Here is a 25,811-nt window from a genome sequence, read left to right as displayed (position 1 = left end):
AGCAAATTTTACTAAAAGACCATTTAAAATTCAAATCTGACTAGTCTTCCATAAAAGGATTTAATATATTTTTGATCTTGTTAAAAATAATTCATCACTGTTTTGAAAATGCGTGGGTTTTTTTTAATGGTGAATATAAAGATACAAGGTAAAAAAAAAACAATGATATCTGGGAGTTTGGAAAAATTCAAACAACGATTCTAAGTTTTCCTAGAGGAATAAATAAGAGAGAATAACTTCAAAAATGTTTAAAAGAAGTATAAGAGGGTTGCTCTGTCAGAAATTAAAGCTACAATAATTAAATGAGATCATTCTGTTGTAAGAATCAACAAATAGATTAATGGATTATGATAGATGTATATATGGGAACTAAAATAGACTTTAGTGGGTATAAGGGTAGTTTATAAAGAAAGAATCACAAACTAATAGAAAAGGTTGACTATTTAAGGTAGATATGAGGGGAAATTACTTATTGTTGAGCTAGAAACTGATATTATGCTATATACCTGAATCAATTCCAGACTGATGTATAAGTCAAATAAAGGAATTCAAACAATAAAAATTATAAAAATATAGATATATGCTTAACTAACCTTGGAATAAGGAAGAAAATCATAAACACTATTGAAGAAATGGTTAAAATATGTATATTGTGGCATCTTACATAACCACAAAAAGTGAACTTTTCCAGATAACTTTAAGGAACCATTAGAAAATGCTCATAAAATAATGAGAAGTAAAAGAAGCAGAATATAAAACTAATCAAAATAATGTAAATTAAATTAAAAAAATAATAAAACACATATGCAAAAAGATTGGTAGATACAGCAAGATATCTGGATGGCAGACTTATAGATGAGTTTTCACTTTTTCCTTTTAGAATTTCCCCCACATATTTTACTATGGCCATGTTTTCCTTTCATTATCAAAAACTAAAGTGATTTGGTAGAATGAGAATATGAGAAACCAATCAAATTCAGCTACTAAAAAGCAACATCTTCAGAATACATATGGCCATTATATGCATTTTTCACATGTATGATGATACATTCCACAATTTTTTAAAGTATTAAAATAAAATAAAAGCCACACAAGCTCTTTGTGGCCACAGCAGAACCTCTGCAGACAGCCTCTCCTGCCCTGCGCTGCCCTAGCCCATTCATCCCACCTCGGAGAAGGCCTTGCCAGGAGGATGCAGCCGTCTGGCTGTGGTACTCCCCACCGCTGTGGGTGGAGAAGCCAGACTCACTCACAGACTTGGCCACCAGCCTGATCTCGTCCCAAATGTGCTCCCTAGGGGCCCATGAGGGCCATCCCTACAGTATGGCCTGCAGTCCAGCCTCTGGGCTGTCAGGCACATGGAGTGGCCCCATCTGGCCACTAGGAGCTCACCACTCCAGCTGCTGAGATCTCATGAGACCAGGCATGAGGGGCTGAGAGTCATGAACAGATTCCAGAGTCTGGTTTGAGGTTCACTCCACTCCAAAGACCTCTGAACTACTGTCCCCACAGACTAATCTCAGCACCCACTGAAATAAAAACATCTCCTCTCATCACCCTAGAAACTGGCGCTCCCTCCTACCTCTTTGAAAGTCCTTTCAATGGGAGAGGCAGCTCCTCCCAGTTCTCCTTACCTTCCCCACTGCACCCTTGGAGGTCCTGCAGCAGCATGTACCTCACGTCTGTCCCTTCACCCTTCCATCTTCTGCCTCGACCCCTGTGAAATGCTGCTTTCAGCTGCTCCCCATTTCCCCAGACCCATGCTCCTGCATTCCTGTGACCCAAGAAACAATTTCATCTTAGCTCCCCCAAAATGCTGTCTCTACTTAGGGTTGCCAGATTTAGCAAAGAGAAATATAGGACACCCAGTTACATTTAATTTCAGACAACCAACCAACAATTTCTTAGTGTAAGTGTACTCCATCTATTTTACACAACCCACCTCCAATCTTTTTTTTCAAGTTGATATGTTGTGTTTTCATTTTTATTCAGTTTAGGAAATTCTCTTTCTTCTTTTTTAGGCCACATGGCATGTGGGATCTTAGTTCCCTAACCAACCTGACTGGGGACCAAACCTGCACCCCTGCAGTGGAAGTCTTAGCCACTAGACCACAGTGGAAGTCTTAGCCACTAGGTGAGGGAGAAAGTCCCTCATCTCCAGTCTTGAAACACTTTTGCTTTCTGCCACTCATAAGAAATACTGTCTTCTTTCTGCCCCTCTATAAAACATTCCTTTCTCTCTACAAACTCCTGGGAAATAGTGCCTCTGAAACATGAAACATTGACCAAATGGGACAAACAGTTTCTTTTCTGTTAATCCCCTCAGTTTTGCTCCTCCCCTCCCTCTTCACCCTCCCCTCCCTTATCAAACTCCTTAAGCTGTCACCCACCAGCCTCCTTCTTTGTAGAGTGCATGTCCCTTCCCCATCTCCACACAAGACCTCTTTCCTCAACTGGCTACCAGAATCCCCAGGAAAACACCAGCACTCCTGTTCTCAGGTAAGACAGTTTGCCTCTACCTCCCACCACTGGAATGTCTTAAACCTATTGCCATTTGTCTTGTTCTTAATATGCACCAAGCCCTGTGCCAAGCACTCTGATTCTCACAACAGCCCCATGAAGTAGGCGTTATTTTTATTACAGTTTTATGACTTGCTGAAGATCACACAACGTTGAGGATAGTCAGATTTGCACACAGGTAACACCTGACTCCAAAATCTCAGATAAAAACCCAGATTAAGCCAGAATTTTCTGGATGTTGGATATGTTTTAAGTCTTCTAATAAGCATCCAGGTAAGATCCACTGCCCACCACAGACCACTCCTCGGTCTCCCCCTTCTTTTCCTCCCCAAAGAACATCCTCCTCCTCCACCTCGCTCTGGGACATCATCGCTTGGCAGTGAACATTCCTGCTATCGGAGGAGATGGTCACAGTCAGACTGTGCTGCCCACATGCCTGGTAGCTGGGGACCGCCTGGGGCAGGGGCCAGGCCTGTGGTCCCTGTTCCTGGCTAGCACCCCACCCCACCCCCTTCTATAAATATCCCACTGCTCACTGGCTGCCAAGCTGTTACAGCAACAGTTTCCATGAGGTCAGTGCCCCAAGCGGCCTCCAGGTCCCAACACCCACATGTACCTTGCCTGGAGCGCTGGGGCCTGCTTGTCCCTGCAGGGGGCTGTCCCGGGTGCTGTGTCTCCGACGCGCGGGGGGGGTGGGCACTTGGGCAGAAGTCTGGCATGGAGTCTTCCCCGAGCTCTGAGCCCCGGGTTCCGAATCTTGACTCAGGGAGGAATCAGGCTTGCTGCTGGCAGTGGGCTCTCCTTTGAGCTTCGGAGGGGCAAACCTCTTCCTGTTGAAGGGCCTGGTTGGCTGGGGGGCTGAAGGCACAGGCTGGCCGGGGGCAGCAGGCCCCCTCTCACCTCCAGCTTCGCTGGATTCCCGACGTGAGGGCCTCTGTCCAGGTGTTCTGCCCCGAGGGGTCTGGGCCTCTGCTTCCATCTGGGGCTGGTCCGCTCGGGTGCTCTCCAGGTACATGTCCTTCAAGGAGAAATACACTTCCGGCTCTGGGCCTGGGACAGGGGCCGGGGCCTGAGTCTTCTGGGCCTGGTCTGGAGTACCTGCACCAGAGGCTGGCTTCCTGGTGCCATCTGCTCCAGGGGATCCAGGCCCCCGGGCAGCCCTGCCTCTGGGCCGGGTCTGAAACTGCTCCACGTCCAAGGGCCCCTGTGTCCCACGGGAGTCAGGCTTGTCTGAACTGGGGAAACGGTTTTCCGAGGCACGATGGCTTTGAGCTGCCTTCTCCATCTCTGGTTTCCGCACTCCTTGCTTAGGTTCCATGTCTTTCTTCTTCTTCTTGGCCCCAGACTCCTTTTTGGGAGCTCTCTGAGGCCCCAGCTCCATGGCCTCACAGATGTAGGTCAACAGGCCACGCTCTCCATCCTCCCCGTTCTCAGGGGCAGCCTCCCCATTGGTGGTCACCTCTCCAGAAGCAAGACTGTTGATTAGGCCCAAACCTGGGTGCTGACCAGGCTCGGTGTCTCCCTCCTGCCAAGCCACTAGGGGTCCATCTTCGACTTCCCGGGCAGGGGCCGAGGGGACAGGCACCTCGGCCCCGCTCAGCCGCCGCTTTCGCTGGAAGCGGTCAGGGCTGAGTTTGCGCAGGGCATCAGCCTCGCCCACAGCCTCCTTCCCGTGCTTCCAGCTCTGCTCGATTTCCCGCATCTTTGCTGCAGCCTTGCGCTTCAGCTTGGCAAACCAGCGCTGGTGGATCTTGTATTCAGTCATGGTGCCCACCTCCAAGACCCCTGAGCAGGACACAATGCCCTTGGCGTTCCGGGCAGAGGCCTGATAGATGGCAGCATCTTCCTCTCGACACCTAGAGGCAGGAGCATGAAGTGGAAGGTGAAAGCCCCCCATCCCCATAGCCAGAGTCCTGCCCCTGCCAGCCCTGCCTCAAGTGCACCCCACCCCCCACTCCTCACCACAGCTGAGGATACTGAGGCTGGCAAGACGGTAGGAGCTGCCCAAGGCCACGCTGTTCTAGGAGGGATTAGACCTGGGGCCCAGGAGGCTCCCTTCATGAGCAGGTGACCCACACAGCCCGTGTGGGGTAAGGATGACTTGGGAGCTTTTTTTGGCAGCTGACCTCATGGAAAATGTTTCTATGGGTCAGGACCTCCTCTGGCTGTGCTCAGCTCTCTGGCTGTCAGAAATACTCCCATCCTGGCCTTAGGAGATCCCAGACACTGGCAGCCAGACACGCTTCACCAGGTGGTTCAACTCTGCAGCAGAACCCTGCCCCCACCCCAGACTTGGGTCACAGGACCTGCAGGAGGGCAGACAGAGCATAACGGGCCCCGCCTCCTCACCTGTAGAGCTGCAGGGTGTGACGGTTGCCCTGATGCATGATCTCGTATTTGGGCAAGCCACAGTAGCGGTCCAGCTCTGTGTCATCCTTGTACCAGGTCACCTCTGGCTCTGGGTACCCTAAGAAGGAAGCAGCAGATTGGGTTGCAGAGAAACCAGTTCCAAAATAGTGGGCAGAGAGAAGAGGATCCCGTGGCTTCCCCAGACCACCTGAAGAGACTGGACTGGTCCACGTGCCCCGGGTTGGCAGGAGGAAGAGGGCTACCCTATGGCTCAGCTTATATTTAGAAGCTAGGCCCTATCAAGGCCAAAAACTGTTTCCCTTCAGCAACTGGAAGGCAAACATAGAGGAGAAATTTCCTGGCTGCTGATTAGAAGGGAAGCAAGGAGTTTCCAGAAAGCTTTAGCTGGTAGTAATAGCGTCCTCTCTTCAGTGGCCTGTTGTACATCCTCATCTGTAATAATAGCTCTACTCTCAGAGGTCTCTCGCCAACACCCAACATCAGCACCAATGCCAAGCACCCTTCTTTCATTCCAGGTTCCTGAGCTATTAGTATCATTTGATGACACAGCTAAAGCATCTATCCATCCATCCACCCATCCATTTGTCATCCATCTATCCACCCATCCACACCTACCTTCTCCCCCATTCACTGCTGTGAAACTGACTGAGGTATTTTTCCAGCCCATCCTTTCTCAACTTTCAGCCCTACTCACAAAGAGAGCTTCTAGCTGTGAGGGCCACGTGTCCCTGCCTCCCTGGCCACCTAGCTGATTGGTCCAGTAATGGACACATAACCACTTAATCTAATTCAATCCTTTGACCTAGTATTTGGGAATTGGAACATAGAGACAGTCTATCCTTGGGTCTGGAAATAACTTGGAAGAGGTGCAACCATATTCTGCTACATGGACTGAGAAGCAGACAAAGCTACAGTGAGATGGAAGTGAAGTTGGTGTTCAGGATAGAATGAAAAAAAGGAGACAGAGAGGGTAGTCCTGATATCCTTCCAAATACTGGTTCCATTCTTTACCTGGCCACAGCCACACTCTTGTGAATTCCATAAGAAGTCCATCTAAGCCTTACCAAGGAGTTCTGTTTCATTTCTTAAGCTGACTTCAATTAATTTGCAATGGTTATTAGAAATTAGAGACTCCTAACATTGTTGCTGTTCAGTCACTAAGTTATGTCCAACTCTTTGCAATCCCATGGATTGCAGCACACCAGGCTTTCCTGTCCTTCATTATCTCCCCGAGCTTGCTCAAACCCATGTCCATTGAGTCAGTAATGGCATCCAACCATCTCATCCTCTGTCATCCCCTTCTCCTCCTGCCCTTAATCTTTTCCAGCATCAGGGTCTTTGTCCCTTAAATATATGTATATATTAGGTGTGTGCTGACTGCCAAGCAAGGGTTATGAAGATACAGAAGCTTGACAGCTCTGCTCTCAGGGAACCTACTGTACAATAGAAAAGATAGGTCTCCACACAAGGCAGGGATGCACCTGCAACTGGCACTCATGTGCTCTGCCTTCCCTGCTGTCTCGATAAACTGCCCAAGTGCCTGTCTAAGACACCCTCACTGGATCCCATCTCTTCCTGCCTCATCGAGGACATCTCTCCAGCTTGTTCCTCCTTTCCTGAATTTTCAGGCTTTTCCTCTCTTAGATCATTCCCATCAGCATACAAGCCTCTATACTGTCTTCCTTCTTTTCTTTGACCTCACATCCTTCCCTGGCTCCTGCCCCCATTTCTCTCTTTTCTTCTTTACAGAGAAATTATTTGAAAGAGCTTTCTGTACTCATTGTCTTTACCCTGTTTCCTCCGATCAGGCTTTTGAAACTACCGCTGCACAGGAATTGCTCCTATCAAGGTCACCCGTGACTCACATATCACCAAATCTCTCAGCATTGACCTTCCCTTCCTGAAACCTTTTCTTTGCTTGCTCCTGGATGCCCCTCCTTCTGAGTGTCTGTGCTACTCTACTGGCCACTTTTTCTAATCTCTTCATCTGCCCTCTCCCCACCACCTAGACCTAGAAGTGTTAGATGGGCCAGGGCTCAGGCCTCAGAACCATTTTCCATTCTCTCTATATATAACCTAGGGGATCTAATCCTGTCCTGCAGCCTTTAAATAGCTATATCTTCCTAACTCCCAAATTTGTATCTCTAGCCCAGACCTCCCCTGAACTCCTGGTTCTTATTTCTGACTGCAAACCTGACATCTCCACTTGGAGGTCTCATGGGTATCAGACTTACCCAAGCCAAGCTCCTTATTCCCCTCACCAAGCCGAGTCCTACTTACCTCAGTAAATGGCAACTTTATCCTTCTAATTTGGCTCAAGCCAAAAACCTAGAGGTAATATTTTATTCTTTTATTTTCCTCACATCCACTCCATCAGATGATTCCACATGCCCTCCCTCCAGAATATATTCAAAATCTGATCACTTCCTGCCACTCCTTGCCACCAAACTGCTCCATCAGCATCATCTCACACCTCAATTTCTCAACAACCTCCTTGCTTATCTCACTAGTTCCAGCCTGGCCTTTCTTCAGCCCATTCTCAGCACAGCAGCCAGAGGAAGTAAATAAGGTCAGGTGATAGCACTTCTCTGCTCAAAACACTCCACTAGCTCCCATCTCATGAAAGCCCTCATGATCTAGGCCACATCAGCCCACTGGCCTCACCTCCTCCCACTCTCTACCTTGCTTGCAGTACCCCAGTCATACGCCCCTGCTGGCTGGCCCCAAGCATCACATGAGCGTCACATATTGATTCCTCTGGCCTCTGTCCGCACTTTATCTCCATGGAGAGACCTTCCCTACCACCTGTATGCAATAACCACTCGCTCTCCCTGGTGATTCTTATCTCTCTTACTCTTTCTTTTTCTTTATATTCTTCATAGAATAGTGGCCACGGGACTGGAAAAGGTCAGTTTTCATTCCAATCCCAAAGAAAGGCAATGCCAAAGAATGTTCAAACTACCGCACAATTGCACTCATTTCACATGCTAGCAAGGTAATGCTCAAAATACTTCAAACTAGACTTCAACAGCATGTGAACCGAGAACTTCCAGATGTTCAAGCTGGATTTAGAAAAGGCAGAGGAACCAGAGATCAAATTGCCAACATCCACTGAATCATAGAAAAAGCAAGGGAATTCCAAAAAAACCCTATGTCTGCTTCACTGACTACACTAAAGCCTGCTGTGTAGATCACAACAGTGGAAAATTCTTAGAGAGATGGGACTATAAAACCACCTTATTTGTCTCCTGAGAAATCTGTATGCAGGACATGAAGCAACAGTTAGAACCGGACATGGAACAATGGACTGGTTCAAAGTTGGAAAAGAAGGATGTCAAGGCTATATATTGCCACCCTGCTTATTTAACTTACATGCAGACTGTGTCATGTGAAATGCTGGGCTGAATGAATCACAACCTGGACTTGCAGGGAGAAATATGAACAACCTCAGATATGCAGATGACACCACTCTAATGACAGAAAGCAAAGAGGATCTAAAGAGCCTCTTGATGAGGGAGAAAGAGGAGAGTGAAAAAGTTGGCTTAAAACTCAACATTCAAAAAACTAAGATCATGGCATCCGGTCCCATCACTTCATGGCAAATAGATAGAAGAAAGGTGGAAACAGTGACAGATTTTATTTTCTTGGGCTCCAAAATCACTGCAGATGGTGACTGCAGCCACAAAATTGAAGATGCTTGCTCCTTGGAAGAAAAGCTATGACAAACATAAACAGCAGATTAAAAAGCAGAGACATCACTTTGCCAACAAAGGTCCGTATAGTCAACGCTATGGTTTTTCCAGTAGTCATGTATGGTGTGAGAGCTGAACTATAAAGGAGGCTGAGCGCCAAAGAACTGATGCTTTTGAATTGTGGCACTGGAGAAGACTCTTAAGAGTCTGAGCAAACTCTGGGAGATGGTGAAGAACAGGGAAGCCTGGCATGCTGCTGTCCAAAGGGTCACAAAGAGTCAGACACGACTGAGCAACTGAACAATGCATTGCTACCTGACTGATTATACCCTGATGAGTTTCTACCCATCTACTCCAACTCCCTGGGGAAAGAACAGCTCCATGACTTGTCTGTGTTATTCGCTGCTATGTCCCCAGTTCCTAGAATAGTGTCTGGTATCGGGTCAACACTCATTAAGTATTTATAGGTGAATGAATGAAGCAATGCACTAAGGGCTCAGGGTACAGAGAAGGGAACAGGCACCTGCGGCTAGGATTCAGGGAAGGCTTTATGGCATGCGAGGCATTTGAAATGGCTGTGAGGGGGGTGGAATTTCAGAAAATGTGGGTTCAGTGTCTTCACTTCCCTTCCACAGCACAAATCCTGATACTGGAACCGTTCCCTTCTCTGTTTCCTCTCCTCTACTTATACCCCATGTGCGTCATCATCTCTCCTTCACTTCTGTATCTCTACCACCTAAGACAGTGCCTGGCACATAGTAGCTACTTAATAAAAATCTGCTGGATGAGTGAGTAAGGGGAAAAGTGAGTGAACAAACAAGAGGTTGGCAGGGAGGGCATGCTGACGAAGAACCATGACACCAGAGTGTGGGGTGGAAAGCAGAGGGCACACTGGGGAACCGTGACAAGAACAGGGAGCAAAGGAGGCGAGGCTGTGGCTGCGTCAGCCAAAACAGACTCTGGGCAGCCCTGACTGTAAAGCGAGCCCCATGTTTCCATTGTGAGCTAAAGTCCCTGGTTACATCACCGTGCATGTCCTCACCATCTCGAGCAGTGAGCTCATCCCTGCAGGAGCCCAGCTCAGAGCCTCCTTGCCCCATGATCTGCCCAGTTGGGCCTCAGCCTCCAGGGCATCTGAGTCCAGTCAGGCTGCAGCGAGAGGGCAGGGACAGGGCAAGAAGGGGATGCTGAGGGGGCCCCACAGCCACAAAGCTGGGGGACTCCAGCCCCCACGCCACCTTTTGGTGTCTCTTCACTAGGTGGGGGCCAACCTGAAAGCTTGGGCTCTCTGGCAACAATGAGTTCTGGTAACAACTTAAGTTGAGCAGAAAACATTTCTTTGTCCCCTGGGTAATATGAACTGTATTTTGAAACACACAAAAGCAAGGGAGGTCCATTACTCCCAGCTGCACACACACATGCCCATGTGTATGCCCACAGGCCGGCACACATACACACACACACACAGGCCTGGCCAGGAAACCCCACAGTGGTACTGACCTGTGGCCTTCCCTCTTCCCCTTCCTACCCTGACACCTCTGCTCCACAGCCAGCATGCCTCAGTCTAGAAGAAATCTAGCTCAGAGACTTACAGCTTCATCCTAACCACTCCCAGTTTGGAAAAGCTCAGATTCAGGAGAATAATACTGATGAATGTATATATTTAGAGTTTTCAAAGAGCTTTCAAAGATAGAATTTTATTTGGTCCTCATAATAACCCTGTGAAGACAACTGTGAACATTTATTGAAGACTTACTATAAGCCAGATACTGAGCTGGACATTTTTCCTGTATTACCTCATCTGCTCCTCTCATGAGTCCTATGATAAAGGTGCTGTTATACACCCTCGACTTAAAGGAGAGGAAACTAAGGCTTCTGTCCAAAGGTGTCCAGCTGGTACATGGAAGAACCAAAATCCAAATCCCCCTCTTCTACAAAATAGGCAAGGCGGGTCTCTGAATCTGTCTTACACAAAAGGAACATGAGACTCAGAGAAATGAAGTAACTTACACAGGGTCACATGGCTGGCACATGAGAAAGTCCCTGGCTTCCTTTCCCTTATTCCTCTGTTCTTCTCACCAGGAATTCTGGAGATAATATGTAAGTTTCTGCCCCCAGCAGTCATCATCTTAGATTTATTTCTCTAAAAAGAATATCTTCAGGAACTTGCTTCTGTCTAAGTCTAAAGGCTAACTCCCTCTGTCCAGCTGGCCACACACACGCACAAGCTAACAGAGAATTGACAACAGAGGTAAGGAGAGTAGGGGAAGGGGATCACCAAGCTAGACAGAGGTGGGCACCTCGAGAAGGACAGTAGCCCTGGCCAGGGGGTCCCTGAGGGAGACAGGAGCCAGAAGGCTCCACAAAGGCCCACTATCCCCCATATGCCCACTCTGAGAGGGAAGAACTCCAGGGTCATATGCCACTTCTTAAAGTCCCAAAGGACTTTCTGTAGAGTCAGCCAGCAGGGGTTCTGCCACAGACTATTCTTCCTCACCTGAACCACGGTTTCACCCACCACAAAAGCATCACCTCCTCCTGGCAGGGCCCTGCTTAGCCTGACTCATCACAAACTCATCTAGGGAACGCTACCAGCAGGGTGGGAGGAAGAGAGTCAAATGTGGTCACTCTATCTCCATGGAACAAGCCAGGATCACCACGCCAGTCTCATGCAAAGGCCAGTCAGGTTTACAGCCACCCACCATTCTCCACTCCAGATGGGGGTGGGGCAGGGTGGAGGGGAGACCCACTTTCTAGCTCTTGTCTTCTTTGTTCTCTGATCTTTCTATATAGCCCTTTCCCTTTCCCTGGCCCCTTTCTTACAGTCTACCTTTTCTCCCTGTTAATATAATTGGGAAAGGCTTATTTATAGTGCACTATGGTAATCACAGAGTCTTCGTTGCTAATCTGCTACATGAAATTCAGGTAACCTAAGATCTCTGACACAGGTGGGGGTGAGGAGTGGGAAGGAGGAACTAGGTACAACAGTGGACTAAGGTATGGATGGTAGAGACAGCGAGTGCCTGGAAACCTCACAGCCTTACTTGGTACAGCTGTAAATCCCATCATGCCAGGTGCTCCTGAGCAGAAGCCCATCGCCCTGGTGGGTCATCATGAGACAAGGGCATTATGGCAACTGAGGGGAGAAAAGCTTGTTCCTTTGAGTTGGGCTTGAGGCATGGAAAAGCTTACTTCCATGATGACACTGGGGATATTCAGTAAAATACCCTAAGACTCTGTAAGTCAGACACGGGTCAGCTTCAGCACGTTGCTCTCAGAGTCCATGGCTACAAAGGACAGAATGGAAGCAGGAGAGGAGGGAGGCTCCTGCAGCAGCTGCTGTTGTCAAGGCACTGAGGCTGCAGCTGCAGTGAACAGGCAATGTGGAAGGTGTCGTCAGCAGAGTCAGGGTCACCGCAGTCATACTCGCAAACATGTATTGAGCACCTTCTTCGTGCCTGCTGCATGAGGTGTCAGGGGTATGCTCTGTCTCATGGTCTTATGGGGAGAGAGAAGTAGGAACCAAGAAGCTGCACTGTGAAAGGCACAGCAAGAGCTCTCTGTGGAAATTCTGGAGATGACTTCCTAGAGGATAAGTTGGTTGAGCTGGGCCTTGAAAGATGAGAAGAAATTTGCCAGGCTTCTAGGTAAAAAGCAGCATCAGCATACCATCTACTTTCACTCTCTCACCCAAACCCACTAAACCACATTAGTTTTTTATTAAAAATATATGTGTGTATGTGTGTTAGTTGCTCAGCCATGTCTGACTCTTTGCAACCCCATGGATTGTAGTCCTAACAGGTTCCTCTGTCCATGGAATTCTCCAGGCAAAAATCCTGGGTGGGTTGTCATTCCCTTCTCCAGGGGATCCTCCCAACCCAGGGACTTGAACCCATGTCTCCTGCATTGAAGGCAGACTCTTTACCATTTGAGCCACCAGGAAAGCATATATATATATATATATACACACACACATACATATACATATATACATATATATAATCTCCACCAAAATAAACCGGATAATAGAAATGAAAACAACAGGAACAACAATATTTTGAAAGCTGGAAAGCAGATGCACAAGTAGAAACTGACTTAACAGACTCAAGGCAGCTTAACCCTAAGATGAGAAACCGAGAACTATCCTTTGAACACCAGAAAATCCCCAAAGGGCACAGGAACTGGCCACCAGATACCTCTGGGACTGGGTATAAAGGGAAATAAGGAGAAGTTAAAAAGGGTGTGGAAAACAATTAGGTCTCTGGATCTCCTCACCCACTCCATACCACTGGGTAACCAACTGCTCCTTCCCCAACATGTCCAAAGATAAGGTTTAGTATCTGGGAAAGTAAAACTTTGCCCTGAGAGTAAGCCAGCACTGTTGAGGGCATGAATTTTCTATGCAAAGACGTATCTATGAAATAAATACTCTATCCTGGAAGCCCAGCCAACCCTCTAATCTGCAGAGCTTCCAGAAAACTCAGCAAGACACAAGAAGAGTACTCATTATGGAATATAGCTAGTCCAAGAGAAAGTAACTAAAGAAACTCATTTTGTCAGTTCCCAACTCTAGTGGTGGCCAGGTCACCCTAGAGTGAAGACTCAAGGTTTCAGGCTCCTCCTACTTGCCCAGAACTTCCAATCAGCTTTTTAGTCTCCTATTTGTAATTATTATCTGACAACCAAAGATTCCTAGATATCTGAGGAAACCCTATAAATAGGAGATGAAGAACCAAAACAATTAAATAGAAAAAAAGCAAACTGGAAGAAACAAACTACACAGGAAACTTTTAGAAAACTACCATTACTAGTCTCAGAGAGTTTAGAGAAAATATTACATTCATGAGAAGAACAGGATGCTTTAGAAAACAATTTTTTAAAAACTCTTAGAAATTAAGAACCCAACAAAACAGTTGAAAGATAATACTGAGGAAATCTCTCAGGAGGAACAAAAAAGACAAATAGGTGAAAGCGACGAAAGGGTAAGAAAATGAGTCTGGGGAGGAGATATGCACAGGTGTTCCAGAAAGAAAGGACAGAGAAAGCAGGAGGAAGAAATCAAGATCAAAATAATCTCAAATTTCTCAGAACTAAAGGCTGTCAAGTTTCCATACTGAAAGCATCCAAGCATGCCCCTGGATGAAGACACTCGTATCAAGATACACCATTATGAAATATCAAAACACTCTTAAAAGATTCCAGAGAGGAAAACCAGCCTCCTATATGGAATCAGGAATCAAAATGCCCTCTTGCTCTAAACAGTAACACTGGAAGCAAGAAAGCAACCTACAGCAAAGTTTTCAAAATTCTGAAGGAAAATTATTTTCAACTTAGAATTCTATACCTAGCCAAACTTTCCATCAAGAGTAAAGCAAATAAATAAAATAAAGACATTTTCAGACATAAATTGTCTAACATTTATCTACCATATACTCCTCCTACGAAGCTACCAAAATAAGAATGTAAGTCAAGAAAGAGACAAATGTAGAATACAGATAAACAGGAAGTCCATTAAAGGAGAGGTAAAGGGAGCCTGCAGGATGATGATGAAGGGAGATCCTACGATAACATCTGTGTACCAGACACACAGAGCAACCAAGTCACACTGGAACAGGATGACCCAAAGGAGAGAGAGGCTGAGAGCTTGTCATCATAATGCCTCCCACTGTTGTACCATCTTTGGGACCTGAAGAAGCCACTAGATGTAGCTCAATAAAGCCAGAGAGTAAACCAAGAAAAAGGAAGACATGAGATATGACATATAAAACATGACATATACACCCAGTATAACAGCTGTGTATTAGGCCTAAAGGCCACCAGTTCAACTAGAATAGGGATGTCTCTAAGGAAAGAAGCTGACAGAGGACTGATGGTATCAATCTTGTGGAAAGTTGTTTTAAAAGGCTTTTAGAAAGTATAAGAAAAATTAGTCATAGACACCAAATAGCTAATTAAAAGAAAAATTAAGAAAGGATTAACCTTATAAAAAACAGAAGAAAGAAATATAATCATAGTATACTACAATGTTCAGTTATGACTAATATTGCAGAGGCATAATAAAGTAAACAGTAAATATTGATTAAACAAAATTATAACTATTTTTAGAAGGTAAGTGAGATGAAGCAGAGAAAATAACTGTAAAAAGAGCTAATTTCCTCTCTACTATAACAGGAATACTGGGTAGCATCTAAACTGGAAGACTCAAAAGTTAGCAGTATTCACATACTACACCAGCATTACAGAAATGTGTACACACCATAAGAAAGTGCTAAAGGCTGAATACAGTTGCTTCTGGGTAAGGCAAATTGATGAGAGGGGTGAATGGCTGTATTTTGATAACTGCATTTTTAGTTCAATTTGAAATTTTAAACTATTTGTAATATATTAATTTGATGAAATAAAAATTAAGTTTCATTTAAAAGGATTAAGGACGTTCTATATGGAGAAAATAACAGATGCAACAGCATGGTGTCGTGAAAGAGCTGAGTTTTCCTAGAAAATGGCTACTGCCAGAGTAATGCAGCAGATGCAGGCATAAACAAGCATCTCCTCTTTGCCAACTTCGTGGGCTTTGGCAAGTCACCTAACCTATTCTAGTATCCTTCTCTGTAAAATCTGACTAATAATAGCACCGACTTCACTGGGTTTTGTGAGAATTCAACAACAATGGAACCAGATAAATTTTGCAAAATGTGTTGTGCTGTACAAAGGTGAGGGATGCAAGCGCACCTCTGTGTCCCTGGGAAGTGTTCTCAGTTGGGAGCTCAGAAAGTTCTGGGCAAGGTGAAAACTGCCCAGGGAACCCAATCCTAGAGAAGCTGTTCAGCTGGCTGGGGCAGACATGCTCCCTAGAATCAGGGCATGTCACTGCTGGCATGTCATCAAGGGCATCAATGCTTTTGATTTACTGGAAAAAAAAGGGGGGGGAGGCGCTCTCAGAGAGAACCTTGACCTGATGGCTGCAGAGCTGGGAGAGGTAGGGCCCGTAGGTGAGTCCTACAGCCCTGGTGGCGTTAGTGCCATGGGAGCCAGTGCTGGGAGGTGTGGGGGAGGGGCAGTGCCCAGAGCCAGCTTCCCAGCCCTCGCCCCTTTACCCTCCCCTTCCAAGGAGTATCTCTCTCTTCCTATTCTGCCAACCTGTTGCTTCAAATTCCACCATGGAATTTGGTGAAATGCACATAATGATAGCTAATTGCTAACACTTATATGGTACTTACTGTATGCCAGGTATTATTCCAAATGCTTTGCATTCTTACCATTACAGTCTCCACTTTGCAGATGAAGTACTCAATATCATATAACTGGAAAGGGGACAAGCCAGCATCCTAAGCCAGGCAGCCTGACTCCAGCCAGGCTGGAGTCTGCATTCAGGTCTGCATTCAGGGTCTGCATTCAGAATCACTATATATTACTGTCTATTAGGCTTGAGACTCCGAAGTCTCAAACTACTCAGCTGTAAAATGGGAATATTTGAGAAGATGGCCTTGAAAACCTCTTTCAGCTAGAGAGCTTCTTTCCTTGGAATAAGATTCATCAGTCGCATATGCATGTCTGAGTGTGAGGAACCTATATGGAAGACAGGTTTTGAAGAACAGCAGGGTGTATGTGTGGCTTTAGAGTGGGAGGAGAAAGGGACCCCCACCCACATAGAGAAGTTAAACTGGAGAGATAGCTAAGAAGACCAATGTCAACTTGCACAGCCAACCCCTCTCCATGCCTGTGCCCACAGACCCGTTGGACCCTGACCTGTGTAGCAGCTCTGGCACAGATCATACAGATGGCCTCATTACCTGTGACGATGCAGGTGAATCTGACGTCGCTGTCCTCGGACACAGCCCGGGACTTGAGTGTGGTCTCAAATAGCGGCTGGGTCTCCTCTGTTAGCTGAGCAATGATGGAGCAGAAGGTGCTCCTAGGAAAGGCAAAGAACTGTTCAGAGCAGCATTTCTCCTATCTCCACTGCACGATGCCACGGCCTGGAGTGGTCCAAGGTGGCTTCTATCTTACCATGTCCATCCAGCATCCTGTAGCCATGGCTCCAGCACCTGGGAAAGTCTTTCTTCAAGAGAGCTAGGTCTCATGGCCAGGATGGGGGCAGGGATGTGACCAGGGGCTGAATGGAATCCTGACCCAGACCCGTTAAAATGGGTCCCTTCTGACCAGGGACCAGGCTCCTGCGCATGCCAGACCACTAGTCCTGGCATTCCCATTCCATCCTTATTGGGGGGCCTTGCTTCACACTCCACCTTTCATCTTCAGGTAAGCTCGTGCATGGGGGAGACATACACATGGACAGGCCCAGCTTCAGAGATGGAGGTCCCAGCACAGCAGAGCCTCCATTCATGCCATGGAGGGAAAGCCCAAGGGTAACAGGTCCCAGGAACTCAGGGGTCAGAAGAAAAGCCCCTTTCTTTGTGAGGATAGACCCATAGCAGACCAAGAACAAGCTGGCCAATGCCAGGGGTCTAGACCCAATGGCAGCCTCTAGTTCCTAGGAGTATTAGAAAAGAAAGATTCAAATGAATCCTGACCCTACACAGGGCCATGGACCTCCAGTGGAAAGCCAGCCATGGCTCCCTTGCTCCCCAGTGGGTACCACATGCTCAAGTGAATATTGGCAGCTCCAGGACCTACCAGCAGGACTGCCAATCACAAATAGATCCACCCGTGCGAGAGTCAGGGCTTTTGGTTCCCTCGTGAAAGTCCATCTCCCAGAACTCAGAGGCATTTGTGGGCTCACTGAGTTGATCACAGACTCACCAGCACTGCTCAGCATTGACAGTCCTCTCCTACCTGCCCACACGCAGCAAACCACCATGCCAAACCCTTCATGGGCCAGCAGAGACACAATGCATCCCTAGGCGTGACGTGTAACCACATAGCCAGGTTGTGCGGTGCACAAGCCGTGCCCAGCCCTCCCCTTCCCGCCCCCAACCCACACACCCTCTGCTGAGCAGCAGGGAGGACTGTGAGGGATGATGTGAGGAGGAGCAGGAAAAACTGTTGGGGGGCAGACAGATCAGTGCTGCTTTGCTCTGTGCCTCGGAAGAAGGGGCAGTTGCCCATGGGCAGCGTGTGTCTGCCTGCGACCTCTCCACAGGGGCAGGTAAGAGTCTGTGGGAACACAAGCAGACAGGAGCTACAGCCCTGCTTTGTTGGGAGGGCATCCCCATTCAGTTGACCATCTCTGTGGATGTCATTCTGGACTTGAGTTTGAGGAGAAAGCTTGCATCCCAGGAGGAAGGCCTGGAATCAAGTAAGACTTCTGGACTGAGAGGGGTCCAACCGTCTCTGCACAGGATCACAGATGCTTGGGCCTCTGGGAAGCTGACAGGAGTCCTCGCCCAGAAAGACCACCCAGAAAGAGAATCCCAACTGGGGACTGTGGTGAAGGCTGCCATAACACTCCCTGCCATGCTCCCACCTGGAACCTAAGTAACTTATTAGACAGTTGTAAGAACTGTCTTCTTGTAGCTTACTGTTGGAAGAAACTACTGTCCTTTCCTTTTTCTTTTAATCCAGTCGAAAATAGAGGGTCCTTCAGGATCTAGACTGTCAACGCTCTGACACTTGGGAGTTACAACATCTGAAAACATTTCTCACTGCTCTCATACTACCAGCAATTCCTGACTTCAGGGAATACCAACTCCCAACCAGCAGTTTCTAGAGGAAACTGCCCTGCCAAAAGTCATTGTACTTCTATGATTTTGCGACTAATTCAAAACATCCCTAATTATGTCCTCCCTGCTGCTACTGCTAAGTCGCTTCAGTCGTGTCTGACTCTGTGCGACCCCATAGATGGCAGCCCACCAGGCTCCCCTGTCCCTGGGATTCTCCAGGCAAGAACACTGGAGTGGATTGCCATTTCCTTCTCCAATGCAGGAAAGTGAAAAGTGAAAGTGAAGTTGCTCAGGCGTGTCTGACTCTTCGCGACCCCATGGACTGTAGCCCACCAGGCTTCTCTGTCCATGGGATTTTCCAGGCAAGAGTGCTGGAGTGGGTGCCATTGCCTTCTCCAACCTAATTTGAATCCTAACCTACTCATGAATGTGAACCTGGCTCTTGTACTCAGCCTAGGCTCTTAGGGATGAAGCTGCTTGGACAGGTCTAAGAAAATAAGCAACTGGGTAACTGAAGAAAACAGGGAAATCAGGCTTCAAGAAAATTTGCAGAGACAAGTGCTCATGCTAGATATTTAACAACAAGGTAGTTATTTCATTATTTTTGTTTTATAAGAAAGAATACTTATCTTTTCAAATTCCCAGACTAAGTCCTAACTGTATTATAACATTCTTATAATGGAAAATCCTAAGTAACTGCTGAAGAGTATAGCTAGGAAAACACCCTCTAGGAAAGTGGATCCAGGGTGCGTTTGGTTGGGACAGAGTCATTGCATATACTATCACATTCTAATAACCTGTCACCAGCTTTCTGTTCCTATTTTCTAAACCACTCAGACGTGAGATGGACTCCAAGTCTGCTGCTTCCAGTCTCCTGGGAAGCCAGGAAGTCCACGCACCTGGAAGTGGTCTAGTCCTACCCTGACAACTCCAAGTCCTTCCAACTCCATGAATTCATAAGAATATCACAGCCTAATCATGTGTCTCTATAGAACTCCATAATCATCACTGGTTTTCAACATCTTCAAAGGAACCTAATCCTGCCCATAGGTTTGGTATTTACCTTGCTTTAAATAAACTTCCAAACTCTCTTTTAACACTTAACACACTCCGCTTTGAATGAGCTGGATACCCTGTCTTCTGCCCCTTCAGTATCTACTCCTGTCACAGGAAACGTACATAGTAGCTACTGACCATCCCTGTAGACGTTATTAGCTTTTCAGAAACCTGTTAGCTATGCAGAAATCTTTCTCTGTGTGAAAACTATGGCCAACTCTTCCCTAGATCTACCAGAGTCTGGGAGGAGGCCCAAGCAGTGAAAAGTAGCCAGGAAACGTTCCCATTTTGATCACAATTGTCAGTTCAGCCAGGGGTGGAGAGCTGTCTCCAGTTAAGGAGGTAAGAGGACAGTCGTTCAACAGGCAAACTCTGACTGCGGGCCTGCTGGAGCCCTGCTCTGTCTCTGAAGCGGATTCAGAGAACAAGTTAACACAGAAAGACATTCACATGATAGCCCTGACCTCACAGAGTTCACAGTCTGCAGGGGTGGAGAGAAGTCAAAGGAGAGGGAAATTCAGAGAAGGAGAAAACAGAAGGAGAACTTAAGGGACTGAGGAAAAAAAATTTTTTTTAAGGAAGTAGCCATGGTTAGAAGACAGACAATAAGCTGTCAAACCTAGATATGTGGTTACAAAAACCATGAAAACCTAGGCTGAGGGAGAAACGGGTCACGTGACTGGAGGCTCTCTGCTCTGGTCCCATGCCTATCCCAGGGGCACAGAGATAGAGTTGCAGGCATCTTGGGAACCCCTGCCTATCTCTGGGTCCCGGCACCCCCTTCAAATGGTCCATGCAAGCATCAACTCTGGCCCCCGTGAGATCCATGCTCACTGAGTGCCCGCTCACACCTTCCCCAACCACCCTCTCCGCTCCCCTCACCCCATGCAGCTTGGTTATTAGTGCACAAGCAGTCACCCAGAGACCCCTCAGTGCCCAGACCCAAGGGAAAAAAAAAGCAGTCAGAGAAATGTAATGCAATGGTGCGTTTACCTTCCAGAGCTGGGGTGAGATAACCGGTTGCTTGATAAGCTAAGCAAAAACAGCAAACGGAATCATTAGGCCAAAAAAGCAAAGAGAGGAGGAGGTGAAATCAACAACAGTAGGCAAAGTATTAATCGGCCACCATCTGGGGCCCAAGGGCCTTTCTATTAAAAGGGACCAGCTGTCTTACTTGGCCAGCTCCAGTTAGCAAGTGGCCTCACCACCGGACACCCATGTATCTGAAACCAAGAACTTGTTAAGTGTAGCAGGGTCCAGGGAAATGGTTAGGCAGGAGGGAGGCCCCTCGGGGCTGAGCTTTAAGAAAGGTGTGTCCTGGGTCCTTGAGTCACTCATAGCTGCCTGGCACATCTCCCCACCTCTGCAGCACACCAGCGGGTGGGGGGGGAGGCGGGGCGGGGCAGCTCCTGCTTCAACCCTTGGCCTTTTAGGGGAGAAGAGCCCCCAGTTCCTGGAAATCCCCTCAGAGGCTGGGAAGGAGACAGGTGGCTTGGAGAACACCCATTAATATGTTAAAGTACGGTTAAAGAGGCCACGCAAGGCAAACCAGCTGGGAGAGTCAAGAAGAGAAGGAAAACAAAGCGGTTAATTCAGCAGGAGCCAGGAGGCACCCAGTTGGGTCAGACCAGCACAAGGCCCATGACGCTGATCACCCCTCCTGCCCCAGGACAGCTGAGAGCTGAAACCAGCTGGGGGCTGGGTAGGCCACTGCAGGGTGAGGATCACACAGAGCTGCCCCTCGGAGATCCAGTGGGTATGAGTCAACTTTCACCTCTGCCTCCATTCCTTCCAACACAAGTATCTCCAGAGGGGTCTAGGGACACAGTTCTCTGGGAGATCTCAGGTCCCCACCCCTCCCAACTACACTTACTCCCTTCAGCTGGCCCCACAGTGAGAACAGCTCTCCCTTCATTATCAACAGCCCAATCTGCTCAATAGAACTGTCAGTCTGCATCTCTAACCACTGACAGCCTGTATCTGTATAACAAAAAACAAAAACAAATTCACCTTATGCCCCCAAACATGGCTTCCACTTCTGTGTGCCTGGATTTATGGATACCACTGGGGAAGTACATCCTTCAGACCCAAAGAGCCCTACCCCCAGAGAAGCTGCTGCTCCAGATTGCAGCTGCCTTTATTCAGAGCTTTAAAAATCCTCCAGAGGCCGTGAGGGCAGACCTCCCATGGTTTCAAGGCACTGGCCAACTCCATCCTTTCCTTATGATGGACTTCCTTTGCCTTTCTCCTTAGAATGGAGAGATTTTTCCTTTGCTGGGTCTGGATTTCTTCCCTGGGAAGGGGACGGGGAGAATCAGCTCTCTAATTCACAGGAAATGACAGCTTCCACCTGCAAGTGGGCAAGGGACTGAGCTGTGACAGTCACCCCTCCCTGGCTCTCTCCAGGGCTAGAGCTCCCCAGCCTCATCCTGATTTCTCCGGGCCTCACCCTTAGATAATCAGCCATGTCAGGAGGAGTCCCAGGCAGTGAAGGCATCTTGTCTTCAAAAGGTGCCTGTGACCTGCTGGCTGGGCCAGAGGTTGGCTCAGGGCTCTCACCTAGGAACTCCCCAATTACTGACTGTGAGAGGGTCTGAATCAGAGGCATCAAATGTTGGGATGTCATGTCTGACTTTTGCAACCTCATGGACTGTAGCCTACCAGATACTTCTATCCATAGGATTTCCCAGGCAACAATACTGGAGTAGGTTGCTATTTCTTACTCCAGGGGATCTTCCCAATCCAGGGATGGAACCTGCATCTCCTGCATCTCTTGCATTGGCAGGTGGATTCTTTACCACTGAGCCACTAGGGAAGCTCAGTGATGGGATAAATAGGCCTAAAAACATTCTTAGTGATACTTTCATTTTATAGAATAGAAATTCAGGGCCCACGAAGGAAAAGTCTCTTCATAAAGGAGAAATGTAGGCCTGGGAGGTGGGGGGGGGGGGGTGTTGGGGGGTGGTGGCAGGGCAGGAGGGTGGGGGGAACCAGGACTGTTCCTAGAAGCTGGGGCCTCCCATTCCTCCTGGCTTTCATATATTCTGGGACACAAAAGGCCCCCAGAAAGTCCTGGTCTGATGCCTCAGTTTTCCTGAAAGACCTAGACAATTTGCTTTACCCAAGCTGAACAAGAGATGCCACAAAACTACAGCAAATATCACCGGCTCTACTGCTCCTCTGGGCCCACTTGGGCCAGAACATCCAAGAAATGAGGAAGCAGAGATTTCTGGAACGTCTCGATGTCCCTCAAAATCCAGTTATAACTGCGAACACCTGACTGTGGTTCCTTAACCTTCTCTAGCTCATCCAGGCTCCATCTTCCCATAAAAGTGAGGTTGGATCTGTAGGAAGTTGGGGCAACAGTTTGGGCGGGTTACGTGCATGTTGGACCTCTCACTCCTGGGCTAACTATGGATTGGAAATCCCCCCAGGGTTGGAGAAAAGAAAGGAATGCATAGGAAGACAAGTTCTAGACTTGGGCCAAAGCTTCTGATACCTGGCTCCCAGCTCAGCTGTCCATCAGCTCACAGGGGCAGTCCACTCTCCCAAGGCTCACAGAATGATGACTCACAAGCTCCATGATAGATATGTATGGAAGTAGACCCAGGAAAGGTTGAAGTCAGGAGTGGGTGGGCTAGAATTTGCCTCTCAGTCAGAATTCTGGAAGAGTCAGGGCTCAGGAGCCAGGGTTAGCTGACAAAGCCCTCAAGGGACCCTCTTTCTTCATCTCTTGGCCCCTCTTCCCATCCCCACAAGCATTCAGGTTGCTCTGAGAGACAAAAGGCTGTACGGTTGCCTGCTCTAACACAAGAGTCAGGTCTTGACAGAGAACTATGAACTGGCCCCTGCCCCACCTCAAGTCCCCAACAGCCCCATTCACTGTTATAGTCTCCCCTCCTTGGCCAGAGGCTTTTCCAGAGGTGAGAGAAACCTGGCCTTCCTGGTACCTCAGGACCTGGCTGGTCTGTGGCTACCTGGAAGGGGCAAGCCCACAGGCCACGGTCTTGGGCTAGAAAACCCTCCCTCCCAATGTCCCAGCCCTGCCTCTCCAAGCACTTGATGAAAAGAATCTCCATTTAAGACCATTCTCGCTCAGGCCCAAAGGGACCTAAACCAGACACTTCTAACCCACCTGCAGTTCTCAGGCTGACACACTGCTCATCAGATATGTAATTGTATCTACCATACAACTGCTCACCCTTTTTCCTAACAGCCCCATTCCCCTGACCTCCAAGTTATGTCTGGTTTGCAAGCCACCCCAATGTTGTCTCCGAGAAGGGCCCTGCATCCCTCTTCTGCTGTACCACTGGTGCTGACAAAGGCCAGACACAATCTCAGTTACAAGAGTGAGACAATTGTTGAGGCTCCCACAGGCCAGTCAGCTTCACCACGGACTGGATAAATACACACATTCCATTCCAGTTTTTCCATAGATCCAGTGGTTAGAGGAAGGGGCATGCTTTCTTGGCAGCCAGGGGCCTTGGCGAGTCTGACTCAGTCACTAACAGCCCTCCGCCCTGCCCCAGACATGTGACACCATTTGACGAGTTTTATGCAGAAACCGGTTCTGGTTACATTTGAACTTTTCCAACTCCAAGGTCAACAGAACTCAGCCAATCCACGAGGAAGTGCCTGGGACTTTTCCTGAATGTCCTTGATGTCTGTTTTTGTGCCATTTTAAGAATGGAGGACAAGAGGTCCCCAGGCAGCTTCTCAGAGGAGGGGCTGTTTTCTGTATATAACCTATGATTAGCCAAGTTCTGGGGCAGGAACACAACCACTCACCCACTAGCCATCCATCACAATTCCCTTTGGAATAGACTCCAGAGTTGGAGGGAAACTAAGCTGCCCTTAGTTTAGAGGAGACAGGAAGTGTTCATCTTCATGGTAATGCACATGTCTCTGTGTGTCTGTGTGCCTTTGAGGGCCAAGAGACTAGCTCAGTCGTGTCCGACTCTTTGCGACCCTATGTAGCCCGCCAGGCTCCTCTTTCCATGGGATTTTCCAGGCAAGAATCTTGGAGTAGATTGCTGTTTCCTACTCCAGGAGATCTTCCCAACCCAGGGATAGAACCCCTGTCTCCAGCATTGCAGGCAGATGCTTTACTGTCTGAGCCACAAGGGAAGCCCTTGAGGGGCAAAATGCCAATCTATCCTCTTGTGAGTCTTTCCACCTGTGGGTACCCTAGCTCCTAAACCAAAGCAACCATACCTCTTCAACTCTTGGAAGAGGATCATTCGGGCTCCTTCCCTTGGCACCCTGGGGATGGCACCCATCACCCCAAACTGGGCAGGGCGACTGGCTGCCTCAGAGCCTGGAGCTCTGAATCCTCAGGCAGACTGACCAGCATTTCAGGCCACCCCTTCACCTCACCAGCCCCCACCAAGATCCCAGGAAAGACCAGGGCCCAGAGGAAGCACCTTCTTTGCACAGTTTATTTCTTCCCAGTGACTCCTGAACTAAGCAGACCCCCTCAGGGCAGTGCCTCTGGCATCCCCACCACCCCCTCCCCGCCAGCCAGCAGGAATGTCAGCCTGTCTGGCTTTCCTTATCTGGAATCCGAGGCCAGGGAGTAGCTGAGCGTGGGGCGAGGATAAGGAGGGGCGGGAGTGAGGTGGGGAGATAAGGAGCCACTCGGGACCCTGGGAAATCACCCCGAAGTAGGCCTTCATCGTCCCCAGGGCCTCTCATGGCCTGAGGCCTGAGGCCCACGGAGCCGGCAGAGGCCAGGGAGACCCTGAAGGGCCCTCAGGGCCGGTCCGGCGGCACCATATCTCCACAGGCCGGGCGGGGCCCCTCCTGAGGCCTCGCTGGCGGCCTCTGCTCGCCCGCCGGCCCGGCCCCCAGGGCGCGACTCACCTGGTCTCAGGCCGCACGCTGAGCAGGTAGCTGCGGCTGGCGGGGCTGGGGATCCACACGGGCCCGTCGTCCTCGCCGTCGCCCCCCGCCTCAGACCGTCCGCCCGAGCCCCAACCGCGGCCGGGGGCCCTCCGCGACCCCATGCTGCTGCCGGCCCTGCCCGCCTCCTGCCCCTGCCCGCGCTCCCGGCCCCTGCCCGTCAGGCCCGCGCCGCCGGCCGCCTCTCTCGCCCGCGGCTGACGCGCGCCCCTATTTATAGCCCCGGGCCCGGCCGTCATCACCTGCTGCTGTCCCTCCCCCGGCCCGGGCCGGCCACCTCGGCCTCCGAGGCGCCGGAGGGCGCCGGGCCGCGAGGGGCCCCGCCAGGCCCTGCCTGAGGGGCCCACTCCAGGGCGTCGGCTCCTTCCCTCAGCCGACCGCCCGACGTGTGTGGAGCGCCCTCTTGGCGCCCGCAGCCACCCCGGGCGTCGGGGTCAGGGGTCAGAGAGGCTTCAGGGAGAAAGAGCGGAAAGGGTCGGGGTGCGGTTCTAGAATGGGACTGAGCGTATGCCCCTCACCTTCCTCACCGGGTCTCTGGGACCCAGGCTTCCCGCCAGCCTTCCTTCCCCACTCTCCCTGTTTTGCAGATGTGGAAGGTCGGGCTTTGCGGCCTTTGCCTAGTGGAAGGTGCGGAAGGACCAGAAGAGCTGCG

General features: G+C 48.9%; 1 protein-coding gene across 1 annotated transcript in view; it reads right to left on the bottom strand.

Annotated features, from left to right (window-relative positions):
* Positions 1-25,582, bottom strand: part of ALPK3 (alpha kinase 3) — a 57,569-nt gene extending 31,987 nt beyond the window's left edge. The window contains exons 1-5 of the mRNA XM_027521899.1: positions 25,121-25,582; positions 20,252-20,290; positions 16,373-16,494; positions 4,870-4,987; positions 3,137-4,376 (exon numbers count right to left, since the gene is read on the bottom strand). Of these exons, the coding sequence (XP_027377700.1) occupies positions 3,137-4,376; positions 4,870-4,987; positions 16,373-16,494; positions 20,252-20,290; positions 25,121-25,398 (1,797 nt within the window). The 5' untranslated portion in view covers positions 25,399-25,582. The remainder of the gene's footprint in view (positions 1-3,136; positions 4,377-4,869; positions 4,988-16,372; positions 16,495-20,251; positions 20,291-25,120) is intronic.
* Positions 25,583-25,811: the final 229 nt, after the last annotated feature.

This window comes from Bos indicus x Bos taurus, chromosome 21 (assembly GCF_003369695.1).
Source record: "Bos indicus x Bos taurus breed Angus x Brahman F1 hybrid chromosome 21, Bos_hybrid_MaternalHap_v2.0, whole genome shotgun sequence".
Classification (NCBI taxonomy): domain Eukaryota; kingdom Metazoa; phylum Chordata; class Mammalia; order Artiodactyla; family Bovidae; genus Bos; species Bos indicus x Bos taurus.
This window is presented reverse-complemented; position numbering and strand designations above follow the sequence as displayed.